Here is a 23,749-nt window from a genome sequence, read left to right on the forward strand (position 1 = left end):
GGAAGAAGCGGCTTGATTTAAAAAGGTTGGTTAGGTAAACGGAGGCACGAGAAGACCCCACCCCCACCCCCCCCACCTCCAGCTGACTAAGGTGGGACAGTACCGGGGTGCAGGCCAGGACAGTACCCGCATGTGCTCCCGCTCTCCACCTACTTCAGGCCTGGGCAGGAACTGACAGTGAGGTCATTCTTTGCCCCCGGGGCCCAAGGGGCGTGACCACTGTTGGGACCCAGGGTTCAGACCTGATTTCTTCCCCTTAGTCTCCTCCTCTCTGACCCGGCATCTCTTCCTAATCCTGGAGGGATCAGAAGAGGAGGCCTTAGGGGAGGAGGGGGAGGCTGGCAGTTCTGTGTCTGTGAATGGAGGGGAGCATAGCTTAGGGGTTGAAGGAGCACCCCTCTTCCGGCTTCTGCTGAGCAGTCCCCCCTGGGGTGGAGCCCCTGCCTACACCCACCAGTGGGGTTCTTCCTGTAATACAGAAGCTACTGTTTGGCCTGGTTTCCAAGGACATCCACCACCAGTGTCCTTCCACCTTTCTGTCCCTCGTTCCCCAATCCTGCCCGGCCCTGAGAGCCAGGTCCACCAAGTGATTCCCTGGGAGACCCACTGTTCTCACTCCTCTGTGCTTTCTGCCTGGGATGCTTTCCCTCCCTTGACCCACTTCTGATCTGCTGTACACCATGCCCACTGTGTGACCTCTGGGCAAATGACTAAAGCCTCTATGCTTCAGCAGGCCAGCCTAGAAAATAGATAATTCTACCGACCCCATGGTTACAGAAAAGGAAATGATATACACGAATAGCCTAGAGCAGTGCCTGGCCCATAGCAGGTGCTCAGCGACAACTAGCTATTACTGTTACTCCCATCCCGTGAGGAGCTCCCCAGGGGAAGCACTGTCCCCAGTTCGTGCTGTAACCACTCATTGTTTGTGAACTCCTTCCTCTGTGCTACCACAATATCCAGCACCTAGCTTTATCACAGAACTTATCACATCACACCGTAACCGTTTCTTTGCCTGCTTCACCAACTGGCAAAAACTCACCAAGGGCAAAGGCTTGACTTCGTGAACTTTGTTTTCTCAGCGTCTAGCTCAACGGTTGGTCTTCAGTAGATGCCCTCAGCAGGCACTCAATAAATGCTTTTTGAAAGGATATTGAGTGCAGCCCTGTCCACTCAGGAAGGGCCGCCTCCTTTTTAAGGGTTCGGGGCTTTTCCTACCTCCCTCTCAGATGCAAAGGCAGAAGACACACAGAAACATTTGTCAGACTTTCTTTATTCACCTGTAAAAAACCTCACCCACACCACAAACACCATCACCGTCACCACACACACTCACACACACACGGGCAGATCTAAGATCCCTGTCCCAGTCCCCAGACTCCGGGGGCCCAGCATATACACCTGCTAGCAAGCCCACCCAAGCCCACCACCACCAGAGCTGCAGGAGCAGTGTTCCAGGCCGGAGCTAGGGCTTGCTGGGGCCTCCCCTCTGCAGGCTCTGTGTGCCTTCACCCAGCCTCCTATCAGGCGCTCTCACAGCAGAGTGGCCTGTTCGGGGTGGGGCACTGGCTGTCTATAGACCGGTGGCCAGACCCTAGTGGCATCGCGGCGGCGACGGAAAGCTAGGAATTCCTCCCGGAGGACAGCACAGCGGGCCTCGGGGCCAGAAGCACGGGCAGCGTTCAAGAGGCCACCCTCCTCTGGAGTCTTCACATCTGCAAGAGGGGCGCACAGCAAGGACAGGGCTGGGGGTCACTGGTGCAGATGAGCCAAGGGAGAGCAGGAGGAGCAAGGCTGGGGCACGGGGCCCGCCTGGGAACAGACGGGGGAGACGTGGAACGGGGGGGTGCCGCACCGCCTTCCTGGGGGGCTCACGCACCTAGCTCTGGCTCAGCTTCAGGTCGGGGTCGAGGGCCAGCCGCGCCCAGGTGCAGAGTCTCCAGCAATTCCATGTCCCCGGGGAATTCTGAGTCCCACTCATAGTTTTCATCCACAGATGTGTTTCTCCTGTCACAGGGGACAAATGCGTGGTATGGCGAGAAGAACAGAGGGTGAGCAGAAAAGCCCACACCCAGAGTCCCCCAACTCAGCTTGGGCCATGGGTTTCCCCCGAAGATCCCTGGACCTCGGCAAAAGCTTCTAAAAGGAGACAAGTTCTCCTGGTCCCAGGGTGGGAGAGCCCAGAAGGCACAGTGTATTAGGAGAGGGGTGGGGCAGTCTGGGCAGGGACTGGAGCCAAGGTGGGGAAGGGCAGGGACTGTCCTCACCTCTTGCTGACTGTCACCACGTGTTCCCTTCGGGGCCACCTCTCAGGGCCGCTGGCCCAGCTGCCGGTGTCTCCCGGAGCAGGGCTGAGGTAGCTGCCTCCCGCAGAGGGGGCTGTGGAGGGGGGCCGAAGGAACGAGGCGCTGCCCCGCCCACTGCTCTGGCTGGTGAGGCTACCCCGAGGGGCGGCAGGGAGAAGGCTTGGCAGCAGCCGTTCCCTCAGTGTCCAGTCGGCCAGTGCCGTGTACAGGGGCTCTGGGGTGGCCCCGGCCCCGACCACAGCCCCAGGAAGCGCTGCCCTGGGGGACACGGTGGCGGAGTCCAGGGGCTGAAGGAGAGATGAGGTGGGGCAGGGCCGGGTATCCATGTAATCTGGGGGTGGGGCAAGCCCGGGCTCCTCGAAAGGGGGCCAGTCCCCGTCCACATTCATCTCCCGGAAGAAGGGCAGGCTCAGGTACTGAAGCAGGGGTCCTGGACCAGGCAGAGGACTGGGCGGGGCCTCGGGAGGGGGCCCCACAGGGCTGATGCCTGCAATGCAGAGGGGCTGGGGCATCCCACTGGGGCTGCTGCTGCTGCAGTCATAGGACCTGGCCTGGTGCTGGGATGGGGTCCGAGGTTCAGCTCGCTCAGAGCCTGACCTTTCTTGGGGGGTCCCGGCGCTGGGTCCCATCACAAAGCGGCCGTCTGGTCCCCGGCAAATGGGCTCCAGGGGTAAGGGGCCCCGGCTAGGTGGAGGATCCGGAGGGGGGCTGGGGGGACCAGCGGGCTCCCCCCAGAGCAGACTCTGGCGCAGGCTGGGAACCGGGGAGCCCTGGAGCTTCAGCTTTGCCACGCTGTCAGGACTGCCCGAACCCGGAGCAGAGCTGGGGAAGGACAGGGGATCCGGCTCTGTGGCAGGGAGCCAGGCCCCTTCCCAGGACCAGCCTTGAGAGGTTTGGTGAACAGAGCAGAGCTAGGGACAGCGAACAGACACCAGGACCCACGTGGTGGAGGGGTGGCAGAAAGGCGCACAGCCAACAGTGGGCAGCCCCAGGCTGGGACCTCTGCACTCCCACCCTCACCTCCTTCCAACTTCTGTTCCGCCCCTCCCCGCCCACCCCAAGGCACCACCAAGGAGGCCAAGACAGCGGGCGCAGAGGGAAGGCCGAAGGAAGCGGAGGAGGTGGAGGGACTTACTGCGGAGCTGACTTCCCGGGCGGGGAGAAGATAAGAGGCGCATCTGTTCGGGCAGAACCAGAGGTGACACCGGCAAACCTCAGGCCCTCCAGAGCCCCAGGCGCACAGCCTCACCCAACACCCGCCGGCAAACCCTCCCGGCTGGGGACAGACAAGTGCGGACAGACAGGACGCACCTGCCCTGCGCGGGAGGCGGGTGGCCACCTCCGGGGGGGCGGGGCTGGGGCGGAAGGCGGGGCCCGCGGGGGCGTGGCCTCGGGGGCCTACCTTGGCGGAGGCGCTTGCGGCGGCGGCGGGCTGCCCTGCGCCGGTTGGTCAGGCAGGCGGCCAGGACGCTCACGAGGACAGCCACGCCCAGGAAGCAGACCCCGCCCACCACGCCGGCCAGGACCGGCTGGGGCAGGAGGCCTGGCAGCTGCGTGCGGGAGGGGTACACCTCCAGGCCTGGGCGAGGGGTCACGAGGGGCGGTCAGTGCCCGCGACAGTGGGCTCAGCGCCCCCCCCCCACCCCGCCCCGTGCTTACGCTCTGCCCTCCCGCCGGGTTCTCACCGGAAGTGGACACGTTGGCCGTGTTGCTCGGATCGCTCACATAGCTGCCTGCGAGGGCCACGAGGCGGAACTCGTACAGAACGTCCTGGGGGGGGGGGGGGTCCGAGGAGGGGGTCAGGACCCAGCACCGCCCACCCCGGCTCTGTCCAGAAAGACCGTGCAGTTGGGAAGGGAGGGTGAGAAGCCCAGGTTTGGGGAACGGAGCCGGGGCCCGGAGCACCGCGGGGAGGAACCTCCCGGTGCCTGCCTCCCACACATACCTTGATGAGTCCAGGTACCAGCAGCTGCATTTCTGTGCCTGCCACGGCCCGGTCTAGCACCTCCCAGCCCTGGGAGCCTTGCCGCCCCTCCAGGACATAGCCATCCAGTGTTTTAGGGACCAGTTCTGGGGGATCCCAATGCAGGAGCACCCCCCGGGGTGTCCTCACTGCCACCAGGCCTCGGGGAGGTGACAGAGCAGGTGACATCTCAGTGGGCGGAAGACTGGGGGCAGCTGGCGTGGTGGGAAGCCCTAAGCAGGGCAGACAGGCATGAGATGGGCAGACAGACAACATGCCAACCCCTCTATTCCCCGCCCCCAACTCCATGCTCAGCCCATTCTCCCAGAGCCCCTAAAGACACCCCCGAATCACGTTCCATAAACCCCTGTGGACCGCAAGCGCCCGGCTCCTCTGCCCCCTCCCACCCAGGTGGTGCCAAATCCAGGTTTTCCCTATCAGTCCTATCCCGTCCGGTCAGATGCTGGCGTTGGGGCTGGGGGAGATCTCTCACCCTCGGGGGCAGACAAGACGATCTCACTGAAGGGCCCACTCCCCAGCTTGTTCTGCGCTAGGACGCTGAACTGGTACTGGATATGGGGCTGCAGCCCCAGCACCAGGAGGTAAGCAGCCCCCACAGGCACTGCCAGCGACACCCAGTCGTGGTGGGTTCGGTCAGGACGCTTGGCCCTGGAGGACATGAGGAAACGGGGGGACTTCGTTACTAGGAGGGCCAGGAAGCTCTGGAGTCCAGAGACCGACCTGTCCCCTCCCCTCAGCCGTCCAGGATCTCGGGACCTGGGCCCTGAACACCAAAGATCCCCCTGGAAACAGGGCAGCAGAGTTAGGGCGGGGCTGGGATGGAAGGGTGGGAGGAAGGGCAGAGGGCCAGAGGGAATCGGGTGGGGGGACAGGAGCGGCAGATCACTCACAGTGGGGTATACCAGACACTGAATCTCTGCAGATAGCCACCATCAAAGCCGGGCTCCCAGGAGACATTGGCACCCTTGGGCAAAGGCACCACGGACACATTGGTGACAACGTGTGGGCTGGTGCCTGGGGAGGGGGAATTGAGTCGGGGGGGGAGGGGAGGCTGGTCAGGTAAAGAGCTAAGGAGGGTTCCCAGGGCCTCTGACCTCCAACCCATCATCCCAGGGCCCCCTGCCCCCCATCCCCATGTGGACCTCCACAAATGATTCTCCCGTCCCCTGTCCCACATGGGTTCCTCTGGCCCCCAGCCTGCTCTCCAGCCACTAACCCAGCACGTAGACATGTGTGGAGGCGGCCACTCGGGCCACAGCATTGCTAGCGGTGCACTCCCAGCGCCCATGGGCCTCCTTGGTCAGCGGTCGCAGGATGAGGCTACTGTTGCTGCCCACCTGGGCCTGGCCCTGCGGCCCCCGGCCCACCTACGGAACCACTGGTCAGCCCTGAGGACACATGCGGCCACCCCTCACCGAGGGCAGCTCCAGCGTCCTCCCCACCCTGCCTCCGATGGCTCCCTCCTTCCCGCAGAATGACGAGGGGCAGGGAGAGGCAGGGATGCAGAGCGTGTGCGCGTGGGCAGAGCGGGGCTAGGAGCCTTACCTTGGCCCAAGAGATAGCAGGAGGGGGGTCTCCCTGGGCAGAGCAGGGGATGAGTAGCTCCCGCCCTACTTCTTGGAAATATTCTTCCTTAGGTCGTTCTAGAAAAGCTGGGGGAGCCTGCAAGCCAGATCTGGCATTGGGAGGGGCCTCCCGCACTGCCGTCTAAGGGCCGCTCCCCTCTCTGGGGCTCCCATCACACCCCATTTCCCAGGGTCTCCCTACCTGTTGTCTCTGCTCCCCGGCGGGGCTGGAGGGAAATGGGGGTCTGGGGGGCCTCTCTGGGGGGCACACACCTCCCCGGAACACCCTTCACCCTCTCCTCTGCTTCACCCCCCTTTTCCTCGAGGCCAAGGTTAGCGAGTTGGGCAGGCAGGTATCTTACTTTGGGGACCTACGCGCCCCTCACACCCCACCTCGCCAGCACCACCTCTACAGAAATCGCCAGCACAGCACGGAGTCTGACAGCTGCCGCCGCCACCGCTGGACTCCGAAGTGACTGCTCTGCCCCCCTCGCCAGGGCACCCACAGCCACCCTCACCTTGAGCAGCACGCGGGTCACCGGGGAGGGCCCTGCAGTACCGAGACTGTTGTAGGGGGTGCAGGAGTATTCTCCCAGGGCATCCTCGTTCCCCAGGGCGATGATCAGGGAGCCCTCGGGGCCCTGGGACCAGCCAGGGAGCTGCGGGGAAGTGAAAGCGGTTCAGCAGAGGCTGGGGAGGAAGGAGAAGGCCACATCCCTGCAGAGGACTCCTCCTCCAGGCCTGACCCCTCTCTGAACTCCAGGCCTACGCTTCTCTTTCCAGCGTTGCCCCCAGGAGCTGAGCCCTGCCTGCCGGGGTGTCCGGCAATCCCGGCAATGAAAGTCAGCATCTTCCACTCCAAATCCTTTCCTTTCCCTGCCTTCCCTGTTGTTTGTCAAGGGCCCCACTGTCCCCACTAACCCGGACTCCCCACTCCCCCATCGAATTGCTCACCGGATCTCTCCTCCGGGAAGGCCTCCCTCTAGGCATGAAGCCCGTCCGCGCCCAGGACCCCCTCACCTGTCACCTGGACCACTTGGCGGCCTCTGAACCCCTCTCCCTGTGTCCGCTCTGCCCTCCGTCCACCCGACCGACTCAACCCCCGCTCACAGCTCCGATGCTGTCGCACCACTGCCCAACAGCTGCAGACTTTTTTTGTAACTTCCAACAAAAACGTATCCAGTCCTCCTATCGCAGAAGCCCCCGGGGACGGGGACACTAGGACTAAAAGATGTGCGGGTCGCCCACGAGGGCGGACAAAGACCCCAACTGCTTGTAAGAACGTAATATTCACTTGGTACCCACGCCTCTCCCTCTTGGCCCCAACCCGTTTCTCTGCAGCACCGTGCACCCACGGGCATGTGGCTCCCCCCAAACTCGAGGACTCGTCACGCCCCACACGCGAGGTACCGTTTCCTGCCTCGGGGCCCTGGTTCCTGCTCCGAATGTCTGTCCACCCCCCCCCCCGCCCAAGGCCCATCACCAAGGTCCCAGAAGTTGTTGCTGATCTGTCCTCAATGAGCCCTGGCCTTCCAGCAGAGTGTCTGTGCTGTCCTACCCCTTCTAGGCTGTGCCCTCCTTCAGGACGGATGCTGTGCTCCTCCACAAACACCCCCACACAGCCCCCCCCCCCCCCCCCCCGGGGAAGGGGTGTATCCCTAGTCACTGACTTGAATTACACTGAGCTAACTCCACCCCAGCTGGCCTGCCCAGGATCACACCAAGCCACACCCTTCCTTCCCCGCCCGGAGGTCTGTACCTTATCCAGCTGCAGGGCCTGCCCATCCTTAGTCCAGCTGACGAAGAGCAGTGGGGGGTTGGCGCGGACCGGGCACCGGATCACCCCCCGCATGCCTACGGGCAGGGGGGTCTCAGGAGGCATCGCTGTCACCTGCGCTGGGTCTGGTGGGGGAAGCAGTGGCAGGTTGTGGGGCAGGAACTTGGCCTGGCCCAGGGGGAGGGAGCAGGCTTGGGGAGGGAGCCGGGTGAGGCTTACAGAGCACAGTGAGGTAGGCAGAGGCCGAGGGCGGGCGCCGGAGGCCGTTGCTGGGCACGCAGGTGTAGCGGCCCGCATCGTCCGGCTGGGCGGCCAGCAGCCGCAGGCTCCCGTCTACCAGGATCCGCACTCGGGGCTGCAGGCGGCTGCAACGTGGCACGTGTGGGCAGGGGTCCAGGCTCGCTGAGCCGGGGGACTCCTCCAAGGCTGCCCACGGGTCCCCCGCCCACCCCCAAGCCCCACCTAACGTGGAACACGTTGACGCTGTCCTGGAACCAGCTATAAGTGAGGTTGGTGGGGTACGCCTCAGCCCGGCAGGCCAAGGAAACATCCTGGGAGGCATTGACCGTGCTGTTCTTGGGGGGCACCACGATGACCGGGGGGCCTGTGGGGGAGCACATGGGAAGAGAGAGGCCTCAGCCCTGAGGTCCCCTCTACAGTTCTTCCTGCCATCTGCCCTCTGGAATAGGGGAGCTGAAACAGCCCTAACCCCTGTACCTAACGCAAGTTCCTTCTCTTCCCCAGACCAGATCCCCTTCCCACCAGGGACAACCCAATTCACCCGGACTCCCCCGCCTAGAACCTGCGTGTGCGTGTATGTCGGGGAGGGGGAGGCAGGCTCACTCTCTGCTCATTTACCCTTTACCTCCCTCCGCTGTCGCCTGCTAAATCACCTCCACGTGTCCTACCCTAATGCAGGTGCCCAACACCTCACCAGCGGATACAGCACGATCCCCGACCGAGGCTCCCCCATCTGGCCACTCCAGCGGCCATTCGCACAGAGACACCCCCTTTGGCCAGAACACAACGCTTCTGTTCAAGAACTCACAACTCCTGGGGCGCCTGGGTGGCTCAGTCGGTTGAGCGACCGACTTTGGCTTAGGTCATGATCTCACGGTTTGGGAGATCGAGCCCCGTATTGGGCTGTGTGCTGGCAGCTCGGAGCCTGGAGCCCGCTTGGGATTCTGTGTCTCCCTCTCTCTCTGCTCCTCCCCCACCCATGCTCTCTCTCTGTCTCCGAAATAAATAAGCATTAAAAAAATCTTTTTTTTTCAAGAACTCACAACTCCTGGCTCCCACCACATCAAGCTCGAACTTCTCGATCCAGCCTCGTGGGCACTCAGGATCCAACCCCTCCCGGCCCGGCCAACTGTCTTTTCATTCGCCAACCCTTAAGAACCTTTTCAGCTCAGGGTGGGCGTGTCGTGCCCCGGGCTGGCTGCACCGCCTTTGCTCTCCAAACCCCGTCTGGAACGCTCTTCCCACAGCATCTGGCCAGGCCGCATCATCCCTGCAAATCCGTCTCTCCCTTCTACCGCCCCACTGCTCTCTCCCCTCCCCGGGCTCCGCTGCCTGGGTCGTCGGGAATAGGGAATAGGAGGTGACGATCCGAGCGGGGCTGGGGGGGGGGGGGGGGGAGGGGGGGCCTATAGAACACGACAGCCATGCGGGGCGCTCCGCTGAGCACCTCCCTGCACCATTTCTTTTAATCCTCACAAGAGCCTTCTGTGCCAGGAATTACTGTCTCCACGGATGAAGCAGTGGAGGCCGAGAGGCAGAGAGAAGTGAGGGCCCAAAGTTAGCAGGGTAGGCAAGACTCGTTCAGGCCTTCCTGACCCTGGCGGGCTTGGCCGTTAACAGTTCCTCAGCGCTGCCTTCCCACAGAACCAGGGAAAAGTGACACTTCACTAACTCATCTGCCTTCCCTTTAGAAGAGGCTCCCCGAAGGCAGAGTCCAGGCCGTCTCTTAGCTTTTCTTCTAGACTTCGGAAGGTCTCGGACAGGAGTTACTAAGTGCTGATCACTGTACTCAACTGAACCTGATTAAATTCTTAACCTAGTCCTAAAATGTAGATATGAACCTCTTTATATATAGATGAGAAGCTGGGGGGCGGGGGAGGGGGGTTACACACCACACTGCTGGGCCCTAAATATCTACTCGTCCATTCACTGCTCCTTTTAAAATTAAGATGCTGGTTTTTAGAGGGGCGCCTGGGTGGCTCAGGCGGTTAAGCCTCCGACTTCGGCTCAGGTCGTGATCTCACCGTTGGGGAGTTCGAGCCCCCCATCTGGCTCACTGCTGTCAGCGCAGAGCTCACTTCGGATTCTCTGTTCCCCTCTCTCTGCCCCTCCCCTGCCTGAACTCTCTCAAAACTAAATAAAACATTTTAAAAAATTATATATATATATATAGAGAGAGAGAGATGTGGTTTTAGAGCACCAGCCTGCATTGGTAGCTCCCTTTCTCTCCACGCCCCTGTGTCCTCTCCTGCTACGTGCACCCCCAGCCACAGGTCAGAGCCCCCCCATACAGGTCCCTAGTTCCGGCCCGCAGCACCCCCACCAGAGCACCTAGCACCAGCAGCTGGGTGGCGTGGGAGGCACTGCCCTCGGTGCTGGAGGCTTGACAGGTGTAGACCCCAGAGCTGCGGCGTTCCACCCGCCGGATCCACAGCGTCCCATTCTGCACCTAGGGTAGGAGGGGATGAGGAAGGTTCCTCCTGCCCGCCCCCCTTCCCTCCCTCCCGCGGGCCTCAGACCCTGCACTTCCGAGTCTGGCCGGCAGAGGGCAGCAGCACCCCAGGCTCAGGAAGCCAATGAGGCGTCCCTCCCTGGCCAGTCTCCCAGCTCGGTCTTTGGCCCCTGGGCCTCTAGCCCCGCCCCCAAGCCTCCCCCTCACACCCTATCGGGCCCACTTAGCCCAGCCCCGGGACTCACTTGCACCTGGCCCTGGCCCTGGCCAAGATCCTGTCCTCGGAGCTTCCAAGTCACATGAGGCTGTGGGCTGCCACGGGCCACACAACGCAGGGTCACAGGCTCCAGTTCCTGAACTTCCAGCACCTGGGGAGGGGTCTCCAGGAACTGAGGGGGTGCTGCAGAGAGAGAGGCATCAGGGGATGCCAGAGGGGCTCTCAGTCCAAAGAGCAGGGACACCGGTCAGGGCTGCAGGCCTCAGCCCACCGGCCGACCCCACTGCTCGGGAGTCCCCAGCCCAGGGCCACCCTGTCTGCTGAGCTCAGGCCAAGTGAGGGTGGCACCAGCCCATCCCCACACTGGCCTGCGGACTTAGCAACTGGGGCTGTGCACAGGAGGGGTGTCAGAGCGGGGGGAGAGCTCGTGGCCCCTGGCACTGCTCTGGGGGTCCGGAGGCCTGGGTCCAGACTCCGCTCTGCCCCTAAGCAGCGGCAGGATCCAGTCTCCCCATCTGTGAAAGGGGAAGGATTCTGACCTTCCTTCCTTCTTAGGGTTGACAGAGAATTCATGAGGTCCTGGGTGAAAAGGTGTTTTGAGAAAACAAAACGCCGTCTCAACACGTGAGCCGCGTTTCGCTCAGGGCCCGGCAGCCCCCTACCCATTCCCCTCTCCCGGCCAGAGGCGCAGGGACGGGGAAGACAGAGGAAGTTCCAACACTGGAGGGCAGGCGTGGCGGTGGGAGGGGCAAGATGCAGACAGTGAGCCAGCAAACAGGAGTGTCAGCGAGGGTGGGGCCCCGGAACCACCCCCCCCAAAGGTCCTCATCGTGCGGCTTCCCCCCTCCCCACCTGCCCCCAGGTTCATACAATTGACTGTAAGGTGCACCCAGGAGCCGTTAACAGAGTCGTCCTCAGGGCTGTGCTTGTCCAGGAAGAGCACTCGGCACTCGTACCAGCCCTGGTCTTCCGCTCGGAGCCCCTCAATCCGGAGAGATGCCCCCTTCTGCAGCCGGACTCGCCCTGGGGGAGGAGCCCCAAACCCTGGTCACGCTGGTTACTCTCAGAGGTCAAGAACGAGGCCCTGTCTCCTCCAGTCACCGTGATCCAGTGGGGACCGGAGAGACACGGGTGGGGCTGGGGTCACCGAGGGCAGATCCCTCCATTCAGCCCCGGATCACTCCTGCCTTTTAGCAGCTGAGATCCAGTTTAGACCCAGAGAAACCCAGAGTGGTAGCAGGTGCACAAGACATCCTACTGAACCACAGGTGGCTTCAAGGACCGTTGGGAGAAGGGCGGTTTAAGAGCCACACTTAGGGGCGCCCGGGTGGCTCAGTCGGTTAGGCGTCCAACTTGGGCTCGGGTCATAATCTCGCGGTTCGTGAGTTCGAGCCCCGCGTCGGGCTCTATGCTTACAGCTCGGAGCCTGGAGCATTCTGTGTCTCCCTCTCTCCGCCCCTAACCCACTCGCATTCTGTCTCTGTCTCTCTCAAAAATACATATACGTTTAAAAAAAAAAAAAAAATTAAGAGCCACACTTAGTCTCCTCGCGAGTCACAGGATCTGCCCCAGCCCTGGGCGCTTCGGAGGGGCCACGTATGGCTCCTGGAGGACCCCTCCCACCAGAGCACTGGCCCTGGAAACCTCAGCAGTGTTTGGGGCCCAAGCAGGGACCCAGACCTCGCCTACCAAAGCCCCTAATCCCTCGGGGCTATTATCAACGGCCTAAGCGCCTTAGGGTGGCCAGAGTCCAGCCCAGCCAGGCAGCAAGGTCAGCAGCCTCCTCACCCCATCCCTTCACGCCCCAGGGCACCCGGGGCCCCGGCTGACTGGCCACACGGAGCTCCACAAAGCCACACGGCCACAGCACAGGCAGAGACACTCACGCCCACCCTCCGTCAGCATCCACTACGCCACCAGGTTCGGACTGAGGCTGCCCCCCACATCCCTCGGCCCCCTCCCCACACAGCTTCGGGGGTCACCGGCAGTGCCGCCTAGTGAGAGAGGCCCACACTCGGGAGCCAGGGAGACCCAGAGCCCAGCTCTGTGTTGTATTCCCTTGGGCAAACTGGCCAACTCGGGTTTCATCCGGAAAAAGAGGTTAAGACAAATCTGGCTGGGGAGGGAGGGGGGAAGGGACGCGGGGCAGGCGGGCGGCTCACTGCTCACATACCGAACAAACGGATGAGCACAAGGTGTGCAATCAGAAGCGGGACTCGATCTCGGGCCTCCCCTTACCTGGTGGCAGGTCCTCTCCGCCCACCCCCAAGCAGCGGCTGGCCCCACCGCGCACCACACTGCCCTGCCAGCACCTGGGACTGCCTAGACCCCTCTCCGTCACCGCCCACGTCTGCGTGTTCAGCGCGGCTTTGAGATTCTGCCCCCTGATCTGTTCCTTCTCTTCTGTCGTCACCTTAGTGTGGTCCCGGAGGATCTCTCGACTTACTCCACAGCCCACCCCGACGCCTCCTGGCCCCGAGCCCGCCTTCCGTTACATTCACCAGCCCACCACACCTTGACTTTCGATGTGGACAAATGAGATTTTCTAAATCTTTGGGCTGACACGGAACAACTACTGCTCTGAGACAGTCCCTGAGCACGTGCCCCCTCCCAACAACCAGCCTGTGCCCCCGACTGGCCTTCCGAATACCAGAAATTCTGAAGCTGTCCTTCTGCTTCCCTTCTACCTCCAGGGTGATCTTTCCGAAATATAATCTAAGCCTGTAGGGATATAATCTAGTGCCGTCAGGGAAGAAGAGGAGACTGAACAGGCTGAGGCTGGCGTGGTGGTCTTAGGCAAGGGACTTTTTCCTTCCAAGGATGAGGTCCAGAGGTGTGAACTCTCCAGGATGGGCGGACCTGTTTCCAGGGCTAGGTGTTGAAATCTCCACCTAGGAGATAAGCCTAGGCCTTGCGGGTAAATATTTAACACGATCACACCCTTCCACACACACCCCCTTCGGGATTCCTCCGTAACCCCCATCTGCGTGGTCACGGAGCCCTGCGACCCCAGAGTGCAAAGTCCCCTTAAGTTCCAAAAGATAGCCACTTCTCATTACGGTTGTCTTCGAGCTCTACGAAAAAAGCAAGAAGAGGAAGGGATATTGAGCACTGAATGTGGACCATGTAACATTTAATCCTCGCAGGAAATCCATTAGAGAGGAAAGGACGGACACGAAGCTTCCTTCCAAAATCCCACGGCTTGTAAGTGACAAAGTCAGGCCTTCTTTCTCCAGATGCGGAACACTTTCCAGTGCACCATGGGGTTAGGATCAAGTGACGCTCGGGGCACACAGCACTGACCACATCCAGGGTGTTCCCACTCAGGGTGTTGGTGGTCAGCGGATAACAGTTCTAAATGTCTGCGGATCTGAACATTCAAGGAGGCATACTGCGTGCCCTCCCTTTTCTGGGAGATACGGGCTGCTAGACTTGTGGCACGGCACAGGAAGATGGCCAGGGGCAGGCAGGCAGTCCTGAGTCCTCCTGAGTCCCGGGCCCCTCCCGGAGGCCCACCCTCCCCCCGCAGGGCCACAGCCTGGTAGGCTTCAGACCCTCCCCCACCGCGCCCGGCCCCGCCCCGCACATGCAGGGGTGCGTAAAGGAAGCGGGAGACACTGACTGCTCTGTCCACCTCTCAGAAGGCAGAGAGCCCACACGCACGTGCATGTACAAGCTCACATACACAGTACAAGAGATGCTCCTTGCTGTGTTCAGAGGTCCCAAGGACCATGAGGCGAGAGGACTACTGCTTCCCGGGAGCTGTGACCACAAGGAAGGTTTTGCAGGAAAAAAGGGGAGAGGCCTGGAGGGTGGAGTGTTCTGAGAATAAGAGAATTGCCTTGGGGCGCCCGGGTGGCTCAGTCGGTTAAGCATCCGACTTCGGCTCAGGTCATGATCTCGCGGTTTGTGAGTTCGAGCCCCACGTCGGGCTCTGTGCTGACCGCTCAGAGCCTGGAGCCTGCTTCGGATTCTGTGTCCCCCTCTCTCTCGACCCCCCCCCCCCCCGCTCATACTATGTCTCTCTCTGTCTCAAAAATAAATAAACACTAGAAAAGGAAGGAAAAAAAAGGGAACTGTCTTGCAGCAAACAACTCGGGACAGAGAGAAAACTCATGCCTTTCTGCCAGCCGTGCTGTCCCGAAGTTCCCAAGAAAGACAACATGAAAGTCAAAGACCAAGTCAGCGCGAGGGTTAGGAAGGCGTCCCAGCCTGTTTTATACCGCTTTTCACCACTTTGTGCTAGTCTGTAAATCCCGGCCCCTCCGCCAGATGGATTCTGGAGTCCTCAAAGGTTGGGAGCTGGGGTCTCAGGCGTGGTCCCTCCCATGTTCTAGGCCACCAGCCTCACACTCGCAGTCCCAGACCATCTCTCCTTCACTTGCCCAGAGGGCTTATGACAGGACGGCATTGTCCTTAGCAACCTCCACCTCCCGTTGCTTAGCAACTGCGGGTTCGGAGTCCCCTGCACAAAGGCCGAGAGGCCCCTTAGACGGGAGGCAGTAAGAGAGTTAATGGGCACAGGGCCCTCCCCCCCAGCTCTGACCCCCCAGACTGGCTGGACTAGCTACTGGGGGGGCGGGGGCAGGGGTGGGCACTAAGGGCAGGGGCAGGAAGAAGCCCCGAGGGGTTACCGCTCACAGTTCCCGCAGCTCAGAGCGACACGGAGAAAGGAAACCCACAGGTAGCAAAGTGACCAGCCGGCCAGCCAGCGGCTTGTCTGCCCGAGGGACCCCAAGACGGGTAGAGAGAAGGACAGCTAGGAATCCCAGGAAAATTCCTCTCCCTCCTCCGCTCCACCTGCCCCTGCCCCGTCCTCAGTCAGGCAACATTCTGTATCTACCCAGCCTCAGCCCTCAGCCCAAACCCCTCCCGGCCCAGCCCCGGCCCCGCAGAGGCAGGGAGGGCGGGCTGGTGGGCACAGCCAGGTTTTTTTTTTTTTTTTACCCCACTTGTCCTAATTGGGCCCTGCTTTCATCAGCTCTCACGGGGCTTGTGTAGACACATCCGCTCCCACCAGGCTGTTTGCCAACAACTGCCCCCGGTTTGAAAATAAACTCTCCTTCCGGCGGCACCTGCCTGAGCTCAGCCTGCCCCTCAGGGACAGCTCAGCCAATCTCAGAGCCGCTCTCAGGATTCAAACTAAAGAGGGGAAAGGTGGGGGTCCCCTCCCCCATCAGCGTCCCCAAGGTGGCCTTTCCTGGGTTTCCCTCTAAAGACTGTCTGGCCCAACAGCCCCCAGCCCTCGCCCCGGGCCCTCCCACACGCTGCCCTCTGAGGCCTGCACTAAACCGCTCAGATTAAGACTCCATTCGGGATTAGGAGGAAGCCCAGCCCTCTGAGGGAGCCAGCAGGGGTGCGGAAGGCAGCCCCGGGGGAGGGAGGAGGGTCCATACGTTAGTACAGGAGCTACATAACTCAGCCTGGCCCCATCCATTCCCTGACCCTTAGGGACCCTGGCCCTCCCCAGCCCACCCTCCGTGCACACACACCTCTGGACGGAGACCCCCCCCCCCAGCCTCTGCTGGAGAAGCACACAGGCCACAGACCCACCCACCCTGCTGCCCGTCAACCCACCTGCCAGCCGCCTAGAGCCCCCCAACTGGCATGACGCAGAGGGGGAGGGGGAAGGCAGAGCAGTTAAGAAGAGGTCTTGCCCGCCCCCCACCCAGCCCCCCTCTGTTGGGGTGTTCACAGTACCTCCTGATCCCCCTTGTCTTACCCACGTAATCAGGGTCAATTCTGGGAGAGTAGAGGCCGAACTGGATGAAGATGGGGAGCAGGAATCCAAAGCGCAGCCACTCGATGACATGTAGCGGGGGCCGGCCAGCCGGGGGCAGCAGGTCACAGCCCAGCACCGCACTGTCGCCAGCCCGGCCCACCACTGACCCCACCTCAGGCTTCCCTCGACCTGCGCGGACAACAGGGACCAGAATCAGGGCTGGGACAGGAGGCTCCCTCGGGGTCTCTGCGCGATCCCTAGGACTCTGTGAAGTGGCTGAGAGAAGCCTCGACTTCTCCAGAACCAGCGCTCTTCATCCCCTACCCCGCGTGCTCACAGAGAACCCCCTCCCCCCCGCCCCGGGGAATGCCCCCCACTCCAAGGCCGGCGGGGAGCTCTTGAGCCCAGGGAATCCGGCTCACCGTCAGCCCCCTGGCTGATGACCAGGCTGAGGACGGCCAGACCGAGGCAGCAAACCATAGCCCAGCTGCCTGCTCGGCCGGCCCCTCCTATCCACGGGGCCCAGACGGAGGGGCCCGGGAGGTGTCCACAGCCCAGCAAGCCCCGGGAGGGATGCCTTCTGATCCGGTAGCAGGTTTCAGCTCTCACTCTTCTGCACGGTTAGGGCTTGGCTCACGTAACACCTGATGCAGCCGCTCCCTGGAGCACCACCAGATCTAAACACAAAACGCAAGGCAACATGCCGAGTGGGCCAATACTGGGAACCAGAAGAAACCCCACCGTCAGAGACAGGCCAGGAGGAGAGCAAACGAAGAGAGAGGAGAGCAGAGAAGCAGGGGAGGGACGCAGACACCAGAGATCTTGCCGCCCTGGGGGATAAGGGCCGGGGTGGGGGCTCTGGGAGAACCAGGGAGCACTGGGCGGGGAGGGTGGGGCAGAGGAGTTGGAAAGATCTGAAGAGCCTTCTGGGGAAACCCGGGTTACTGACGTGCCCGGAAAGCTGAGCTTGGAAAAAGATTTGTCAGAAAATGGGAGATGAAGGGTCCCCATGGCTCAGCCTCTTCTCTGTTCTTTCCCTAGTCCTGATGCTGATAACAAGTAGCAGATCGCCAGGGAGAACCAGGATTCCTCCTTCACCCCACAGTGACAAATAAGGACCCTGCTCAGGGCTTGCTCAGGGGCACAGAGCCAGTGAAGGGCAAAACCTGGGCGGGACCCCCCAGAAAGCGGCCCCCAGGGAACCCACGCACACAATCCCTTGCCCACCTCCCCAGCCTCTGTGACTCCTGGAAGCTGGGGAGGGACGCCGTATCTCTTTCTCCACTCAGCCTCCCAACACTGCTTTAGCAGTGACTGAATCAGGCAGCGGGGAGAGGAGATGCCTCCCCCACCTGCTGGAATTGGGGGCCAGGACGGCACCCTCCAGGCCTGGGTAGGTCCCGGGACAGGCAGCTGGCACCACTTTCCCTTCATGATGCTGCCAAGCAGCCCTCGCTCCGCCAGACAGCACGACCCGAGTGCCTCACCCCAAAGCTTCCCATTCGCTCTCCTCCAGTGTCCTCAGGGCCCAGACTTTGCCAGGCTTTCCCTTCCCCAGCCCTAGAGGCATGGTCCCTGAAGCCGGAAGCCTGCCAGTCCCTAGTGAGTACAAAGTGAGCCCTGGGGTGCGCAGGGTAGGAACTCCTGTGGGCCCCAGAGGGTGGTCACAGTGGGCTGGGGGCGGGACTGCTGCGGCCTTGGGCCCCGCAGATCCAAGCGGACTCTGCTCTGGCCTCCACCCCGCTCCCGGCCTCCCAGTCCCGGACTGGCTGTAAAGCATCCCGCCCTCCCCCACCGTGTCTCTCAGCCCGACCCCTGCCTCTACTTAATGGCCCCGCGCATGTAACTCCGCACGACTCACCAGCAAACCTTCCCCTGGCTTCCCTCTGCCCGCGGCGGGCTCTCCCATTCTTCCCCGACAGGGCTTCTCCCAAACGGATGGGAGCCCCATTTCCCTCGCGGCTCAGCTTTCCGAGCACCCCAGTAACCCGGGTTTCCCCAGCATTCCTCTGCTTTCCCTATGATCTTCCAACTCCTCTGCCCACCGCGCCTCCTCCCCATGCCCTCACCCGTCTGGTCTCCCCACCAAGTGCTCCAATTCCTGCTATCCCTACTTCTCACAGCCCCCCCCCCAACCTCCCCGCAAATTCCCATTTTCCACACCTGATCTCCAACTGCACCAGGTCCTCCGCGGTTCCAGGCACTCCCTTCCCGTCGCCCGCAGAGTCCCCACCCATCCTCTCCGCGGGAATCGCCCTGCCGAAAATTCTCCGGCCCCAGCCCACAGTACTCTCCGGATACCCCACCCTCAATTCCCTTCTTCGCCTGCTCCGGACCCCTGAACTTCCCCCCCTTGCTTTTGGACACCCCCCCAGACCCACCCCCCTGCACCGACGCGCGCGCGCGCACACACACACACACACACGCGCGCGCACGCGTTACCTCCAGTCGCCTCCGGTTCTCCGGGAATCCCCCTCCCCGACCCGCCCCCCCAAAACCCCACTTCACTCCCCACAACTCGAGTTCTGCTTCCCCCGAAGAATCCCACGGCGCCCCCAGCCCCCGCCGCCTCGGCTCCCCCGGAACTCGCGAGCCCCGCCGGCGGCCGTCCCTGCCCCGGAGCGCCCCCGCCCTCACCTGCCCGGCGCCGCGCGGCCCGGCTCCCGCAGCCACACAATAGGGGGCGGGCCCGCCTCCCGCCCGGCGCCCCAGCGCCCGCGTCGCCAGGGAGACCGCCGCGCCCCGCCCGCCGCCGCCGAGGGGGCCGACCCGCGGGGCGGGGCGGGGCGGCCGCGACCCCCGAGCGGCCTGGGAGTTGTAGTTTCGGGAGGGCGGGACGCGCGGCGGCGGGCTCGGGTCGCCCCCTGGCGGAGCTCCGGGCGCCGGGCGCCGGGCGCCGGCCGGGGAGGGAGCGGGGGAGACCCGCCGCGCGGGCCCCGGGTCGCCGGAGCTGGCCCGCCGTCCTCCCGGGCCTCGCCACCCGCGAGCCCCCGCCGTCCGCGCGCGGCCGGGGAGAGGCGCGGGGCCGACAGCCGAGCCCGGCCGGGAGCGGGACCCCCGGGGGGATCCGCGCAGCTCGGGGGTGGGGGTGGGGGCCCGGCTCACGTTCCCCGCCCCGCCCGCCCCTTCCCCGGCCCGACTGGAAATACCTGTCTGCACCCGCGAGCTCCCAGGTCCCGGCCCGGCGCCTCCCGCAGGGTGCCGAGGGGACCCTGCGCCCGGGCCCGGCCTGCCGAGTCGCCCCCTCCCCGCTGCAGCTGCCAGCGCCTGCGACCCGGCGACACAGGCCCGGGGCGGGACGGCAGGACGAGAGGCATCCCAGGGCCGGGCCCTGCAGGGTGCGCGGGCTTCGTAGCGCTCGGGTCACCCGCGCAGAGACCCCGCGAGGCGGGCATGACTCTGCTTGACTCGGGAGAAAACGGAGGCGCAACCAGGTGGAGCGACTGGCCCCAGACTTCCCACCTCGGGGACGGATGTCCTGCCGAGCCCCCAGCCGAACTCACACCCAACCTGGACGTCATCAAACCCACCTCCTTAGAGACCTCAGGCCGACAGATGGCTGGCATTTCTGCTTCTCCGAGCTTTCTACTTGGTGAACTTGGGCCCCCTCCGGGATGGGGGGGCCATCATGCCTTCCCCTGCAGGCTTCATTAAGCAGCGCACCTGCCCAGGTCCTTTCCATTGACCGCTCACCCCAGCCGGAACCCCCGTGACCCCGCCTGACCACCCCAGGCATTTCATTCGTGGAATCATGGCCTCAACCAGCGTCCTGTCAGGAGAGACCCTGCAGGGTGGGGTCAAGGGCCCACACCAGCATCCCAGCCTCCCCCTCCTTCCGGATGATCTGGGCCCCAAGGGCCCACATCCTGGGCCAGGAAGCTCGCCGGCCCTCCTAGGAGTCCATTCCATCCTTAGAGAGGGACTGCTGGAAAGTTCTTCCAGATGTAAACATCTGTGGGCTTTTTGCCACAGCCTGAGGTGAAAATGTGCGGGGAGAGGGGGAGGAGGGGGGAGGCAGGAGCAGGGAGGGGTGTGGTGTCTCCTGTTACCCCTCCAGCAAATTCCCCCAAAGTGACTGCTTTACTTGACAATGTAACAGACTCACCCAGCAGTGATAGGAGGAAGTTAGTTGAGGTAGTGTGAAACAGGCCTGGAAAAGATGGCCCTTGGGAGCCTTTTTTTAATCCCTTGGGCCCCTCCCTGGCCAGCAGGTAAGATTCCCCCCCCCCCAGGGGGGGGGAATCAGCCACCCCTCTAGTCCAGACATTCATTACTGCTGTCTCCACAGTGTTTTCTTGAAGAAGAGCCCATTTCTTTCAGTTGTTAAAGTCACGTTTTGTAAACTTGGGATTTAAAACAGGTTTCCATTTTAGAAAGGTTTTGATAGGATCATTTTTTTTTTCTGGACTCATATTTTGTGAGCTGTATTATTATTATCATTTTGCTCTAGTTCACAGGTATCTTCTGGGCTTTTTGGCAAGAACAGGAACCTAGCCCTGCAACTGGCTCCTTCACCAGGCCAGAAGTGAAACTCTGAGTCCCTGAGGCTCAAAAGTAATATTTTCTTCTGGGTTGCCCGCCATCCACGCTTCCTACTCTCTGGGAAAGTTTGTTCAACCAACTAGGATTTTACCTAATCCGGGTATCAGCCAGCCCACGTATTTTCAGCCTGTTCACAAGATCAGACAATGTTGTCAGTCCCAGGGACACTTGACCGCTGTGAGCGGTGGCCCGTTTACCGGGGCAGAAAAGCAGTGTGGCTTCTCGGGGCGCCTGGGAGGCTCGGTCGGTTAAGGGTCCGACTCTTGATTTCATCTCAGGCCACGATCTCATGGTCTGTGAGATCTAAGCCCCAGGTCGGGTTCTGCACTGGCATCAGGGAGCCTGCATGGGATTCTGTCTCTCCCCCTCTCTCTGCCCTTCCCCTCCTCGCACGTGCGTGCGCTCTCTCTCTCTCTCTCTCTCTCTCTCTCAAAAATAAATAATGAAACTTTTCAAAAAGAAGAAAAGCAGTGTGATTTCTCAGACTGTCACCTAGCTGTCGGCGTGCCTGGTTCCTGCACCCAGTGAGACCAGAGGTCCAAGAGCCTGCGGTGTTTGTCTGGTTCATGCTTGAATTCTCCCACAGCCCTGAGTACATCAGGGGGGCCCTGCCTCCTCTCCAGACCCGCCTCTTACCTCCCTCTTTAACACACAGGTGTGGACCTCACTGTGCTCTCACAAATCCGTGTCTTCGGGTTCATCCTCTGTCAGGCTAGGATGTCCTTTCTCTCCCTTCCCTGGACTCCCTACTAATCCGGGGTCAGAATTCTATTCACCTCTTGCCTCCAGGGCACGGTCCTGCCCCTCCCACCTCACCCTCGCCCTCACCTTCACCAGGGCCCTGGTCACATCTCACTGTAATGACACCTTCACACACTCCAGGAAGACTTCCTTGAGGGCACACAGTGTCCTTCCTGCCTCTCCAGTGCCAGCCCAGCGCCGGACTCTTGGTAGGGCCTCGACTAGCACCCTTCTCCCTCCCTATTTGCTTTCACCTATTTCAAAGGACAGGCAAATGCTGCAAAGTGGGTATATGCTACCAGGTGGGTATTGTCCCGGCTTCCTGCAGAGCGAGAGGCCTGGGCCTCCCTGAGCTTCGATTCCACCTTCTGCCTTCCAATTCCAGGGGCCTGGGATGGTTTGGGGCCTCAGCCCTTCTCTGTCTGGAGAGGGCGTGAGAAGTACTTGGCCGAGTCCCCGGGGAGAGCCCCGGGCCAGCTGCACAGGGACTGTCTGTTCCTTCATTCACTTTCCGTGGGCCTGACCCTGAAACACAGGGAAATCCGTTGCCCTGTATGTATCTTCCCAGTCAGTCTCCAGAAGCTGTATTACAGGAGTCGGAGGAATTGGGGCTGTGGTTTTGGCCCTGAACCTCAGGCCTGTTTGAAGGTGGGACTGCTTGGGAGACCTCAGGCCAGGGACCTTCTTCCAGGGGCGCCAGGGCTTGGGCCCTCAGGGACTAGAACGGATCAGTTGCCTGCCTGAGGAGCTCTGTGGGGACTGGTCCCCAACCTCAATACCTCCTTCCCAGGCCCCAAGGGGCTCTGTCTCCTGCATAGAAACGTCACCAAGATGGGGCATCCAGGTGGCTCAGTTGGTTAAGCATCCGGCTTTGGCTCAGGTCACCATCTCGTGGTTTGTGAGTTCAAGCCACATGTTGGGCACCATGCTGAGAGTGTGGAACCTGCTTGGGATTCCCTCTCTCCCCCTCTATATCTCAAAATAAAACAAGGAAGGAAGGAAGGAAGGAAGGAAGGAAGGAAGGAAGGAAGGAAGGAAGGAAGGAAGGAAGGAAGGAAGGAAAGGAAAGGAAAGGAAAGGAAGGAAGAGAAAAGCGTGCCTGGCCCCCTGTCCTGTTTCCCAGGCTGTGTCCTTTGTCCCCACAACCCCTGTGCATCCCACTCCCTTCACAGCCTGACATTCCTTCTCTTGGAAGTCCCTTTGGAGATCAGCATCCTTCTCACTGAGAGGGGAAGGTGAGATCTGGAGGAAGGTCAGGAATGTTGGTCCCTAGTCCCTCAGACTCCTCTTCCCATGGTCCCCAGGGGCATAGTCCTGTCCCCACCTCCACAGCCACGTCTCTGGTAAGAGCCCCATTGGCTGCCCCTATGCCTGCCCCTATGCAGAGTTTCCTTGTAAAAACGGACCGAGTCTGGATGCTGAACAAAATGTCCCAAGCGAGTGGCAGAGCAGAGCCCCGAGCTCCTGCCGTCTTCCCCAGTGCTGTCACCCTATCCTACACCACCTCCTCCAAGTCACTCTCGACCCTCGACCCTCATCACCTGTCACCTGGACGGCTTCCTGTTCCCCTCCCTAATGCTTCCCCACCTGCCCCGCGTGGCGGCTGCATTGAGTGATACCCACAAGATCCGACGTGGGAGGGTGACCAACATAGTGGTTCAGCAGGCCCGGGGGAGGGTGGGGAACGTGGACGGCTTGAGGGGATCGGGAAAGAACAAGAGAATCAGCTTAAGGTCCTTTGCTTACAGGTGTGCGTGGAAGGGGTGGGCAGGAGCCGGGGACAAAGGTCCAGAGAGAAGGTCTGAGACATGGGGATCTTTAGGGGAGGACAGGACAATAAGACCAACCGCAGACAGCGGTCAGGGGTCCAGACTTCAGCTACTGGTCCAGCCGAGTTGTTGTGCCCCTGGGTCAGGCGTCAGAGGCCCTGAGCAGCTAGCGTCAGGCAGATAGGGAGGTGACTGAGGGTCATCGGGCTCGCCTCAGCCCCAGATAGGACGGCTGGAACAGAAGGAAGTTCAGGGAAGCAGGTTTGGCCCGGAATCATCCAGCCAAGGACCAAAGGCCGGCTCCTCCAGAGTGGCGGTCACCTGATTTGACTTTATTGCCGGATAATCTTCCCTCGGGGAGTATGGCCCTTGGGACACCCACCCGGTGGCCCCCTGGAGGAGAAGCACGGTGGGGGGGTGGCGGGAAGGACTCC

The 23,749-nt window shown here is 61.8% G+C and overlaps 1 protein-coding gene and 1 long non-coding RNA gene across 8 annotated transcripts; one reads left to right on the forward strand and one right to left on the reverse strand.

Moving 5' to 3' along the window:
* Nucleotides 1-1,253: 1,253 nt before the first annotated feature.
* On the reverse strand, nucleotides 1,254-21,525 carry IGSF9 (immunoglobulin superfamily member 9). Of its 7 annotated transcripts, none has more exons than XM_053208889.1 (21): nucleotides 21,442-21,525; nucleotides 16,686-16,940; nucleotides 16,264-16,452; nucleotides 11,412-11,564; nucleotides 10,570-10,724; nucleotides 10,204-10,321; nucleotides 8,095-8,236; nucleotides 7,852-7,997; nucleotides 7,615-7,757; nucleotides 6,374-6,514; nucleotides 5,836-5,952; nucleotides 5,507-5,657; nucleotides 5,181-5,304; nucleotides 4,763-4,938; nucleotides 4,252-4,502; nucleotides 3,992-4,076; nucleotides 3,709-3,885; nucleotides 3,442-3,484; nucleotides 2,268-3,128; nucleotides 1,880-2,007; nucleotides 1,254-1,715 (listed from the first exon to the last, which is right to left on the reverse strand). In XM_053208889.1, exons 2-21 carry the CDS (start codon nucleotides 16,741-16,743, stop codon nucleotides 1,534-1,536), a joined length of 3,540 nt encoding a protein of 1,179 aa, XP_053064864.1. In that variant the 5' UTR covers nucleotides 16,744-16,940; nucleotides 21,442-21,525; the 3' UTR covers nucleotides 1,254-1,533. The 7 variants fall into 7 exon arrangements, with proteins under 7 accessions (XP_053064864.1, XP_026904520.2, XP_026904521.2 ...); XM_027048719.2 differs by lacking the exon at nucleotides 21,442-21,525 and adding an exon at nucleotides 18,901-19,040; XM_027048720.2 differs by lacking the exon at nucleotides 21,442-21,525 and adding an exon at nucleotides 18,706-18,792.
* Nucleotides 7,993-9,217, forward strand: LOC113596246 (uncharacterized). Its single transcript, XR_008292976.1, has 3 exons — nucleotides 7,993-8,141; nucleotides 8,377-8,446; nucleotides 8,551-9,217. It is a non-coding gene; the product is annotated as an uncharacterized LOC113596246 (long non-coding RNA).
* Nucleotides 21,526-23,749: the final 2,224 nt, after the last annotated feature.

Source organism: Acinonyx jubatus, chromosome E4, assembly GCF_027475565.1.
Source record: "Acinonyx jubatus isolate Ajub_Pintada_27869175 chromosome E4, VMU_Ajub_asm_v1.0, whole genome shotgun sequence".
Lineage (NCBI taxonomy): Eukaryota > Metazoa > Chordata > Mammalia > Carnivora > Felidae > Acinonyx > Acinonyx jubatus.